This window comes from Rhea americana, unplaced genomic scaffold (genome assembly GCF_003343005.1).
Source record: "Rhea americana isolate MKP2758 unplaced genomic scaffold, rheAme1 scaffold_18, whole genome shotgun sequence".
Lineage (NCBI taxonomy): Eukaryota > Metazoa > Chordata > Aves > Rheiformes > Rheidae > Rhea > Rhea americana.
The window spans coordinates 5,919,917-5,933,210 of NW_028185927.1; the positions used below are offsets into that span (position 1 = coordinate 5,919,917).

Genomic DNA, 13,294 nt, shown 5'->3' on the forward strand with positions numbered 1-13,294 from the left:
AGGTGATAAATCTCTTTACTATGTATCCCAAAAGAGAGTTCAGTCTGTGCAGACAAGTGATACACAACAAGCAAATATTAAGTCAGTGAAAGCTTAATAGAAGAATATGCAAAAATCTTGCCTCATTARGGATCCAACAAGCTTCCATGCCATGCTTATGTGATTTGCACTTTTACCATAACAGGTATAGCTGATTTCTTAAAAGCTTTTGGAAGAGTTGATTTGACATTTGTTAGTCTTATTCACTGAGAGATAAAAGAAGGAAATCCTGCAGAAACTTTTCATGTTTCCAGATGCCAGTCAGAACAGCCTCCGACAACACCTCCATACTTCTATTTTGATATATACAAGAATTGCAATCAGAAGAATAGCGTAGAAATAAAAAAAATGCTGAAAACATGCAATAAAAATCTAAAAGTATTGGTCTCAGATTTATCTGTAGGATTAGGGAACGTTTGGAAAGTTCTTTTTAATTATCTGGATTAGGTCTCCATTTGTACTCCGAAGTAATGCAATCCTCTTGCACAATGCTTGAAGATTTGGTTTCTAGGTAAATGGAGGGGGAATTAACCTYCTTCTCACAAGAAGGCTGAAATGGAAACTTCACAACCAAGGACCAGACTRCATACAAGAGAAGAAGATTCACTCCTGGTGCACAACGGCTTGAAGGCCTGTCTGTATATGGCTGTGAGGTTTTTCAAGGTGACCATTGCAGGCACAGGGGGAAATCATCTTCCAAATGCTCTCTCCTGAAGTTCTCCAGTGGGCTGGATTTTTTTCAATGTGGAAATCTTTTTACTCTCTGAACTATGAAAAACTTCCAAGCAGCAGATCAGCATTTCAGTTTGATGCAACCATGCCAACTTGAACRGGCTACAGACCTAGTTTAATCTGTGAAGGCAGCAAGCATCCAGTGCTGAAACCTGGAGGTGGATTCCACTGAACTGCTCCCCCATTCAACGCCCATTGCAATACAGTGCCAAACATCTGAGCAACGTATTTACAGAAAAGTTGTAGTCCAACTGATCAACCTTACTAAGGCATTTTAAATGGGAGAGAACAACTTATCACAAAAGTCCTGGCATTTTTCTTCATGATGAATCACTGTCAAGGGGACAACAGRGTGGGGAGAACTGAACAGAAGGATGTTGGCCAGTATTTTGAAAGGAAAGGAAGAGAACAGTTACCACCGTTACCTGTTGACTGCCCTAACTGCTACGACTGGGCTGGTGCTCCATCAGTGCGCTCCAAAAATACAAATGGAAAACAGCCGGGACAGGCCAGGAAATAGTTTGAGATTTCTTAATTTTTCTCTCTCTGCATCAGGATTGTGAAGTGTTAGGAGGAAGATGAAACAGAAACCTCCTCTGAACCCATAATAATCCCTTGGCTCCAGGCATGCATCTAACCCGTAGGTGTAAGTGGCTGCAACGATGAACATTCGGTAATTTAGCACGAAGCTGGGTAACTGTCCTAGAACAATTGGGATTTCGGTGGTTAACATGCACCTTTGTACCAGGGAGAATGCAGGGCATGGATTTCRTGGTATGGCAGATGAATATCCTGCTCCACAGACTATCAGCTTTTAAAGAGGGGGAGAGTACGGAGAAAACTGACTGGGAACTGTGCATCTATTTTCCTTCTTCACTTTAGCCTGGAACATTTTCAACATTAAATTTAACTAAAATTAGTGCATTCCTGTGAACTCTTGATTTTGATGAAACATTGTTTTCCAGTTGAATTTTTCCCCATTCAGCAGTAACAAGGATGGAGTAACAGATCTGGAGTGGCTGGAGTAAACGCACTGCGCACAACAGTCTCAGATTTACTCTTCAGTCCAACAGTTAATATTTTATGGAATTTATACTAAAATATAGACATCTTGGTCTAAAAATAAACTTTGAAGTATCTTATACCTAACCAAGCCCCCCCCCAAAAAAAAAAAAGAAAAAGAAAAAGAAAAAAGAAGGATGAAGCAATTCTCGTACCTCCGTGAAGGCGCTCCGGTTCGTCTGTAAGCTAACCTTTACCACTTCAAAAGGGTTAACCACAACCGCTTCTGTTAATCCGGATCCCAAGCCGGCAACTGCAAATGCCTAGGAAAGTTACATCAATCAGCATTTAAAAATTAAGGTTTCATGAGCGTGTGTAGTAAAATGCCCCACACATCATATTATGAAACTAAATGATATAATGAAAACTGAGAGATTACAGTAAYGCAGCAGTATTCTATTACTAAATAGCTTTAGGCCTTGATTAGATGCTGACAGTTCAGCAAGAAGAAATTACAACAGCCACAAACCACATTCCAAAAATTTTAAATAAAACGTCATAGTGCTATCAAAAATTCTTTTCTCATCTAGAAGGCAAACTGGTATTGATTTATGATGAAACGTGGCAAAAAATGCCCTCATGTTACCTTTGGGTGGAGTCTGAATATACAGCTTAAAAATGCAAAAATGCACTGAGCATTAAACCTAGAATATTAATATAAAACTTAAAAAGATAAAGGAAGTGTAAGAAACTTTCAAATTGTGAAGTAACAAGTGCACAAGTTAMAAAAAGGTCCTTTTAAGTAAATATCAATCCTGAAAAGGTGATGAGTGGTATATGGGGATGAGCAGTACACGGGGAAATGTCAGCATCATCTGCCAGGATGAATTAACTCCGTTTGTTGAGAAACTGATGGCATATTACAGCAGATGATTTAACTCCATTTCCTTAGAAACTGATGGCACTTTACAGCCAGAGGAATGGAGAAACTCCCTGCTTTGCTTTCCAGCAGGAAGTAGCATTTAGAAATACACTAACTTGTTTGTAAAGGAAAATATTGCAATATTTAGGTCACTTAAGAAAATTCAGAGGTCTTAATATTTGTAATTGCTTTTACACTTTAATTTAATGTCTCCAAACTATCAATGGTCTGCAAAGAGTCCCAAGACCACAACGGAATATATAGAGTATCTTTGCTGAAATTCAAGGAAACCCATGGTAAAGAAAAAACAATAGTGAAGAAAATAAATTATCAATTCAGAGGATGATGAGCAGGGACTGGATCTAACTGAGAGCTCAAGAAAGAGGAGAATGGAAGAGTAGTGGTAACCTCCAGCCATACTGCGTTTGGAGATCATCTTCTTGCCAATGGACCTATTTCTCCAATAGGAGGTGGGAACATAACCTGTCCCTTGTCCCATCAGCTAGGAGACTGAAGCCAAGAGGAGGAAGGTGCTAGTGTATGCTTCTCTCTTTAACAGCAAATGTTGTCTTGACATGAGCTCTTTGAGGGTGTTTAGATGCATTCTCTCTAGCCTAGCACAAAATACCTCTCAGTTTGTTCTTCCCTCACTGCTATGGCTATCCCAGAGGCATAAATGCCTCTTAGGTGACAGCACTGCACCAAAAACGCGCGAGGACGTCTGGGATGTTTGTCCGTAGCGGCATCTGCTATACGAATCAGAGCAGCCTTTGGGCAGCTTCTTTGCATGTTTACAAGTTTGCAGTATATTTTCCTAAAAAAAAGTGAGTCTACCATGGAACCTTAAGCTCTAGTCTTTCCACTTGCTAGAGAATAAATCACAGCCTCCTCATTTACATCTAAGGGAGAAAAGAGTCTGCTGAAAAACACAAGAAAAAGAAGAGATACTATAAACAATTGCAAGGTCAGTGGAATAATTAAGAGGAAGAGGAAACTCCTGCTAAATTATTCACTGTGTTTCCATGCCCTTTTAACCACTGCAGTGGAAGGCCAGTGTGAAGGGCAGTAACACTGTAGTAATGATAAAGCAAATGTCTCACGTTTTCTGGAGGTTTTGGCTCACCTGGAGCAGGGAGTTACTTGCTCTCACAAAAAAGCCACCACAAACTTCCGTGTGGACAGTCAAACTATAAAAAGATTCCAATTCAAAACTCACTCGACCAAGAAATATCCAATACAGATATTCAAGATTTTATTGTTTGCTAAATATCCTCTTCCAAGTAACTCACATTTACAGTCTTGCATAAAACTCCTACACATCGATTATGATATACATATACCTCAAAAATTATTACTGTATACATCCAAAGTGATGAACGACAAGCTGCAGAAGGACTCCTCTATGGTGACTGTGGCTATCCATGCTAACAAATGTTATGTCATTATAGTGAATTATTATTAAGATATCTGATATAGAAATTAATGTAGCTATCATTTAGTTACAAAAAGATGCTATCAGTGTTTTTGAGGGACAGGTCTGTTCCGCAGAACTGTGATTTGGTTGAACTGATCCCTCTGAGTTCCCTCTCGTACAGGCWGGGACTACAGACACATATTAATATACACATATTAAAACAGAATGTGAAGTTTGGTACCCATACTTACCAGTCCTGGTGGTAACGACGCATATCCTAGTAGCTTTTTGTATTGTTCAAAGGTGAAAAACTGTAAATAAAAGTTACACTTAAATTGTATGGAAAAACTTGATCATGAGTTACTTCTGCAAATTAGTAAAACCAAACCACAAGGTAGCTTCATTACCTTATATCCTGTGTAGCCGTGTGCACTTCTGCAAAATAAGCACAAGCCACTTCTATTTCATGTGCTCTGCAGCAGTGTTAGATGTGGATTAACAGAGAATTAGGCTTCAGAATTGATTTTATTAGTGTATCATGCACAATATGAGCACAAAAGGAGTTGCAATATTGTTTTATGTAAGAGTTCACTTACAATACATAGTTCATATTTTTAATTTATTAACTTTTCGTCCAACAACTATTTATCTAATTATCTAACATCTAATTGATATAAGTGGTGGTAGCAAACATAATTTCTCACAGTAAATGACCATCACAACTTTAATGTACTGTAATTMCAGATTTTGAAGATGGGAAGCATATATATTTTTGTAATCTTTCACTGTTAACAGGCACCTTTCTTTCACTTTTCACTCCTTAAAAATAAATATTTAACCCAGTTGTCCACTTCCAGTCAGCCATACTGAGAAGTTCTGAGCATCTGCAAATCCTCAGMGGGTGAGTTTTAAAAGCTGTACTCTTTGGGTTTGAATTTCAAGAAAGAAATGAGAAGTTCAGTTTTTCTTGCACCAACACGGAGAAAGGTAACCACGTCTACATATTGAAACCTAACACTTCTTGCCACCCAAACCTATTAATTCTAACAAYATTTATTGTGAAATCTTCTCAAAACCAAGACAAAATAAATTAACGTCGCTGTTCCTCCAAGAAGACTGTTAAGAATAATCCTGACGGCACTGAAGTCAGTGACAAGATTCCCATCAACTTTTGTGTGGACAGACTTTCACTGCCTGTTCCCTCTCCTTTGGGCATAAACTCTGAGATGCGTCAGTCATTTTCAAGAGAAAGGGTACCTGTGATATTTTGCAAACTGCTGGTGAGACATCCTCCGGAATACAGCCCACAGTCCAGGCCACCTCTACTTAATAAAGCTGAACTCAGAGCAAAGGATATTCAAAACAGAGTTACCAGGGTAATAAGGAGAACAGAAAGATTCTTCTGGAGAGAGGACTGAAGGAGGGTAAACGCTTGCCTTGTTTAGCTTGGCAAAGGAGAGGCTGCAAGGGGATGAAAAACAAGGAAGGTAAAGGAGATGCAACATGAAATAAATGGGTATAAACTACTTATAACCAGAATGCAGCTGGACATCTTATGAATCTTTCCTAAAGTTGAAGGAATGGGATTCTGAAATAGTCTTCCAATAGTTTTGTTTAATGAGAAAGATATCTTAATCACTTGTGAGGGAGAGTTTGATCAGTTTATGAAAGAGAAAATCACTTTGATCAGTTTATTAATTTTTTTTTTTTTTTTTTTTTTTTTTAATAAGACAGCAGGCAGCTGGACTTGCTGCCCTAAGAGAAGCCTTCTAGAACAGCGTTTCCAGGTACAAGTCCACCACAAAACCCACATTGTTTCAAATTCATATTCTGTAAATGTGCTGCTGAAGGCACTGAAAAAGCACTTCAGRTTGCTGCCATGTAAGACAGTTCTGAGAGTAGCAAAGAAAGTCTTCTAGCAGGAGGAATGAGGACAGAAGAAAACCCTGCGGGTTATAAGGACAGGATAGGTATCTGAATTTCAGATAAAACCAAAGATATTGGAAGYATTTATTATTCCATGCAATTTTCACTGACAGAAATGCACAAAGCCTGAACTACAGCTCACTAGTTCAGAGTCCTGTAACCAGTAATCAACACGTATCCACTGCTTCACATGCTTAGATAAGGAAAGTGGCTTTGACATGGTGCTTCCAGGACTACGGGACTGAATGATGAAAATCTGTCACAGCTTCACCAAGACTGCACAAGCGCAGCTGTATATTTACTAGAGCAAGAGCTCTCACATACCAAGAGTAAATAACAAGAACTTCTTATTTGGCTACCTCCTGAAGTCCAGGTCTCACCGGGCTCACCAAGTGCACAGAAGTAGCACTTGACTAATTTTAATCAAGCTGATTCAAGCGTGGCATCCTCTGAAAAGCTGTGCTTTTGGCTTCCACATACGAGGCCAAGTTTCCTTATATAACACCTTCCCGTGCAYGTACCAGTCAAACTGGTCCACCAGGACAAGGGAGGCAATGGAGGATGAGGCCCACAGAGATGTAGGAATCTTCAGAGACATAAGGGAATAGAGTTCTCCAGGTGAAACAGAAAGACTGGGGGACCTGTGCTGGGTCTCAGCCCCCAAAAGGCAAGTCCACTCGCTCAGCTATCTCAGACCTATCAGAGCAAAACAGCTTTTGTCCTGCACCACACATACAGGATCATGAGTAATAAACATCATATTGTCATTTTAACTTGTTTAAAACCCTGTACTATGGCGAATTCAACTGTATTTTTCAGTCGAGACCTGTTTCAAATGAAAAGTCACTAGAATCGTACCATACACAGCAGAGAAGCAGGTGTCAATGAGTTAATAATAACATCACATTTAGAGCAGAAGGGAATGTGAATTACACCTCCATAAAGCAAAATGAAGATGTGAAATTTTGAAATCTGAAGGATGCTGGCCAATGGATATATTAATAATATATATATATATATATATATATGGTCAACAGGAATTATTCCATTTTGCAGAAAAAGCCCTATAAATTGGGGACTATATTTTAACTGCCTTTCAAATAGTGTATCGATTGAACAGTAATCTTGCAAACATACTGCAAATAAACTTAAAATCACTGTGCTAACCTGCCAAAAATCAAAAAGGATAGAAGTGTTACTCGGATCGTAGGTCTACCTTCAAGTGTAACTGAAACAATCATGAAATATCCCCCTTCTTATGTAGTATGTCATGATTTCCAGCATCAATTTTATTTATCAGTAAAAGGAAGTATCTGGGAAAGTGTCAACTGTAGGAGAGTGAGTTACTTCACTGAACTAAATTAATTTCTTATTGTGATAAAGTTTGCTTTATTCTCTCTCCAACATCTTTCTACTCATTGTTACCCTCCTAACCTTTAATGGAATTTCTGGTATTCCTTAATGTTTTCCATAGTCTCGCAGATCTGTAAAACGGTTGTAATAAAGGCAGAAATACATTACCTAGCAATTTTTCGGTCTTAAAAATTTTACCTTAAAAATCAATAGCTTCCTAGAGTCATAAAYAAAATAGCTATTTAATAGTAACTGTGCTTCATGTTATATCATTCTTTAAAGACAACAAATCAACATCAATAAAACTCAGCAGACATTTTGCTTGGTGTACTAGAATGACTAGTATACAGACAATTTTGCCAGTGTACTATGCACATCCTTTCAAAATGTTTTAATAACACAGAGTAATTTGTCTTTTTCTCTACAGTTCTACTAAGTTACTAGCTTTGTGTACAAAATCTCAGGATAAATGTATTTAAAACATGCTTTTGTGTATATAATAACCAATATTGTCCATCTGGCAAAGATACACGTTAATTCAAGTTACACAGAAAATATTCAAAGTATTTACCAGATGTCTCAATAACTCTAAGGTAAAAATATATGCTTGAAACAAGATGTCTGGGAACATATGCACCATATAAATTTGCCCCAAAAGTTCATCTGTTAGCCATTGTATTGGCATCATCACTTCTTTCCTCTAAGTTCAATCTAACATAGAGTTATAAACTTTGACTTTTCGTCTTCCAGAAATACCAGCTTTCTTTTCAGAGGAGAAATAAAGACAGAGTAAAAAAAGAAATAGCAAGATCGACATGAGAACCTAGCTGCCTAAAAGTTAACCTATGTCTTCGACACTCAGCATTAAAGCTTTATAACTTCAGCGAAATAACTTCTTTTTAGTAGCTTTATTTTTATAGGCACATAATCACGCCAGATAGATACAAAATTCCAGTAGGACATTTCTTCTCAGTACAAACTCCTCCTTGTACAGTCTGTAAAGAAAACTTTTGAAAAGTTTAAATTAGAGTGCCTTTTATATGTCACAAAAATGAATAGTTTCTTTACAAACRAAAATCAAGGCTTCTGGAACCTCCAAAATACCTCTCTACCTTTGGGGCTTTTCTTGTAGCAGCTGAAAGTTAAGTGTTTTCCTAGTGACTTCTCAAGTCTCAAAGCCATGAGCATAGCTCTCCAGGACTCCAAACCCTACTGTTCAGCTCGGAAGTGAACAAGGGACATCTTGTGGCYTGTCAGAATGAGGGAGACTATTAGAAAATAAGAAGAGGAAAGTGAGCCAAAGGAAGCTGGGATCTTTCATGGGTATTTTATATTCATATACAAATAAGGTTGGAAAGTAGTGGAGGTTTGAGCTAAGCTGGAGTCTCTTCAGGCCAATGTATGGGTTCAACCTCTGCTTGGGATGTCAGAAATTGTGCTGGCAGATGACACCCTGCATGAAATAACTTCAGTATCCAGGAGCTTATATGCACATTACTGTCCTGTCACGGAATTGTTCCRATGTAGAATATAACTGATATCTCAAGGTAGCTTAAAGTCCTATCRGTGTCCTTGAACAGTGTGAAATTCAAGGAATAAGGTAAAGAATTAAATAATCCAATGATTTAATTAAAAAGCACGTTCAGCATTTAAAAGTGAAACTTCCTTTTTGCCTGATTCTTATGGTTGCGGAAATATTGAGCCCTAATGCTTAAATGTCCAAGAATCAGGTAAAAAGCATCTCACTATGAGAGTGCTACTGAGCCATTTTAGGGACTGGGAGATTCTGACATCAAATGAGAGGCTGACAGAAAGCAGCTGGTTTACCCCAGAGAAGAGAAGGCAAAGTGGGACCTCATTCCCGTCCTCTGCTGTTCACAGGAGGGTGATAGAGCAGACAAAGTCAGACTCCTCTCGGAGGTGCACAGCAAAAGCACAAGAGGCAACAGTCACAAGTTGTAAAAGGGGAAATTTGGACTAGATATAAGGAAAAATGCATCAAAGTGAGAGCAATTAAGCAGTGCAGCAGGAGCCAGGGAGGCTGTAGAGTCTCCATTCTCGAAAGTTTTCAGAACTTGACTAGACAAGGCACCCGAGCAACCTCATCTATCTAAGAAGTTACCCCTGCTTTGAGCAGAAGGCTCACCAGATGATCTCCAGAGGTCCCTCCCAAATTAAATCTTTCAATGATTCTAAATTATATTAAATATTGTGGTGTTGGAGCCAACTTAAAGTAAGAGAAAGTGACTCATGACTTGTGAATAACTCAGGTTATTAGGAGAGACATGAAGCCTAGGGTCATATTTTAACTAAATATATACTGGTATCTAAAATGCTTAATCTGACTGACTTTGTCCTCTTTCAAACGAAATGATGTGAAGAGATAGAGAAAGCATCACAGTTTGAAGAAAACAGGTTATTAGGATGCTTTTAAATATTGTCTGCGTATTCTTCACTGCAACTTTGGTATTAAATACAGCACCACTTCTCTTAGTTATACTAAATAATTTTGAGATAGGTGGTGGCATATGTTATTTGCATCCAAAAATGACAATGCAAACAAAAAGATGACATTACCAGAACTCCTTTATACAAATACTATCTCTCCATAAAGGAATTGGAAAGTGAATGATTAATTGTAGAATAAGGATCCAAATCATATGCAGCCTTCTTTTTAGAAAGAAAAAAGAAAAACAAGGAAAATCAAGGCATCATCTTCTGTACCATAGCTATTTTTAGACTTATTCAGTATACCTGTAGAAAACTCCAAAGTTCTGAAGTAAAAGCCAAAGAAACTTTTGCTGAGAGTAAAATGGATGCTCTGAGAGATTTTGAATTGTAAGCTGAGGCTCTTCATTATTGGTTATGATCTTAGAAGGTTGCATTGCATAACGGAAGAAACCCAGAAATAATATTGTATCTTGAYGCACGTTGCTTAGGAGTGTTACTAAAGTAATGCTCTACAAATCAACATAAAGAATAATCAAATAAGGAAATCAGAGCAACATTTGACAATCAATGAATACACTTTGACAGACTAGCATCCATTTCAAGTACAAGAAAGCTGGAATGTATAAAATGTTCTTTGCATGACAAAGAATTGTAGCCATTATATACTCAATTTTAATAAAAATGAGAATATAGAAAAGAGTGCTTTTTGGAATACATAAAAACTCTGGGCAGCACTTAAAATCCACAGATATTTTACTCCATGTTACTGAATAAACGTTAACTAGGAATGGCTTCTTTAATGAATGTGTCCCTTTATTAAGCTATTCTCAGTATTAGTTCATTTGCAAAATGCTAAGTGTTTTCAATAAAACAAAAYGTTAAAAAGGAGGTAATTATGAGGCTAAAATATGACCTAGTATTTTATTTATTATTGATTATATAAACCAATTGTAAATCATTTTTCAGCAACATTACATATATATATATGTAGGTCAAAAATAGCCTAGCATTTAATAACTTCATCCTACCCTTCTTAATCAAGCCCGTTTTTTATTGTCACATCAACAAGAAAGTTTTCTCCTAGTAAGATTTAGGAGATTATGCTGCCATCGTCCCTACTCATTTTTTTTTAAAAAAGAGTAAGCCTGTTTTTTTACCTTCACTGCTCTTTTGGGTGTCTCAGCCAAGATAGGAGGCAATATTCCTTTGTAGAAGCCAAGCAACCTATTGAAGAAAGAAACAAATGATTTTTGTATGGATAAACAAAGGAACATTACCAAACTGGCAATTCTATTTTCACTTTTGAATAAAGCAAAYAACCTTCCAAGGTTTTGAAGCACACAGATGAACCCTTCTAGTTAACAGTGATGCTCTCATTGCTTACTTGTTAGGCAAGTAACATGCTACCAATTCTATTATGTGCTGGTGAGAGGACAATCAAAAATCAGCAGTGAATAGGTAAAAATTCAATCCTTTTATCCTGAACAGACAGAAAATTGTATTTAAATGAAGAAGAATGGTTTGACAATGAAGGGGAAGCATTATGTCATTGTATTCATTTTCTTGCCACAGTGATGATGATATTAAAAACTGAGATCACAAAATACAGACTTGGGGAAAAAAAAGTGACTTCACAAAGTTGAATACAGAAAACCTGCATGTCCATCTTCAGAAGTTAGGTTAAGGTGCCTTTTAAAGTCTGTTTCTAAATGTACTTTGAASTATATGAAGCTTATTTGATAACTTACTTGCAAGCACAAATCAGCTATTCACAGAGATTTAACAGAATACATGTAYTTCACCTTGAAAAAAACATTTGGGCAATATGTTGTTACTGTCCTCATACAGGTGTTTGCCCTTGTCTTGGTGCCTGGCTCCATCAGGCTTGCAGTAGCCGCTGTCTTTGGGAGTTAGGACGGGAGCCAAAACACCACTTGTTGCAGTGTTCGGCATTGCATCATCTAGATTTTCCACGCCTGCCCTTCCAGAGAGGAGCCCAGAACTGCGACTCTAGCAAACACCGCAGAGCAGAGAGGCTTCAGGATCAAGGTGGAGGTCAGCTGGCAGAAAATAAATCAGAGCGCACTCAAGCTTCATGAGGGTGACCCAGGGCATACTCCAAAAAGGAAAATGTAAGGTATCCTCTGCGCTTTAAGCACATTTAAGAACTTACGTTCTCGCAGAGGAAAGCATGCCAGAGCACTGCGTGTCCTATTGATCCCATCCGTCATCCTGACAACATCACACGGCTAACGTGTAACGGAGAAAACGGCTGGCGACCAACAGAACAGTGCATCAGTATCACCTGCCACAAGCATACGTGGCATTTGCAGACAGTCTGAACTCTGCTTACAAGGCCAGTGAGGATGCATGAAGCTGGGTCTTGGGAACGCTTTAAGTTTCGGGCAATTCTCAAGATCACCAGGAGCAGACAGTTCCTGCGTGGTCGGCCTCCACGTTACCTAACGCACAGGGAAAGGTCAGAATGACATCTATACAATCAGCCAGGCAAGGTCGTATCACACAACTTATCCATCTTCAGAAGTCATATACTTCTTTCACGACTGCCAGAAGACAACTACAGAAGAATCACTTTCTGAAGCAAAGCACTTGTATCTTGCCTTTAAAATGCTGGAAGATGGTGATTCACCTTTATAAAACAGCCTATTACTTGGAACAGTTCTGCAAGATGTGGAAAAGTCATCAACAGAGTTTCCCATAGTTATCTTGAGCTCTTCAAAGGAAATCCTCCCCACTGTAAAATACCACAACTGCTCTACTATCTTTTCCTATCTTTTTCTAATGCCCCTCTGAAGCCCTCTTCTGAAGCCACTCCTACGTAAATAAAATCACTTAGGCTTTGTAAGGTGTTCCAGAGTGGGTATATTGCTTATGCTTCCTCTGGAGTGGCCAAGTTATGGATTCTCGTCCATCGTAAAAGGGAACTTTGGGCATTTTATATGAGGATAGTTTCATGTCAAAATACTCAAAATTCCTTGGAGTAAGAGATTTCAGGAATTCAGTTTAGCATTGTGATGCTTAAATTTCCCATAAGTCTCACTTCAGGAACTTAAAATATCTATCTATATATGTCTATACCGAACTCAATCTTTAAAGGTTTACACGTATTTAGAGTATTTTCTTGCTGATTCAGCAAGCTATTAAAATGTTAAATAGCTTTAAGCATGTGATTCATGCAGTTTAACCTGAGTTCAAACTGAAACTGAGGTTCAAGTAGGATAAGCTACAAGAACACAGATCCCTATAAACACATTCTTCTTTTCAGCTCAGCCTAAAACATTGTAAGACTATCTACAACAGGCATCCTGTTTAGGATTTCTAAAGCTCCAGCATAACTGGAACTGGAAGATGAAAAGTGCTCCACTGCTCTACTTCTTGCCCATTAAGRACATAATTCTTTGAAATCTTTGCAAAATCAGCTATTTATTTATTAA

At 38.0% G+C, this 13,294-nt stretch overlaps 1 protein-coding gene across 6 annotated transcripts in view; it reads right to left on the minus strand.

The window, feature by feature from the left end:
• Window positions 1-13,294, minus strand: part of SLC25A21 (solute carrier family 25 member 21) — a 242,065-nt gene that overhangs the window by 21,731 nt on the left and 207,040 nt on the right. For all 6 annotated transcript variants that reach the window (XM_085301716.1, XM_085301715.1, XM_085301714.1 and 3 more), the window contains 3 exons: window positions 10,997-11,063; window positions 4,361-4,420; window positions 1,989-2,096 (listed from right to left, as the gene is read on the minus strand). In XM_085301716.1, coding sequence (XP_085157842.1) covers window positions 1,989-2,096; window positions 4,361-4,420; window positions 10,997-11,063 — 235 coding nt within the window. The remainder of the gene's footprint in view (window positions 1-1,988; window positions 2,097-4,360; window positions 4,421-10,996; window positions 11,064-13,294) is intronic.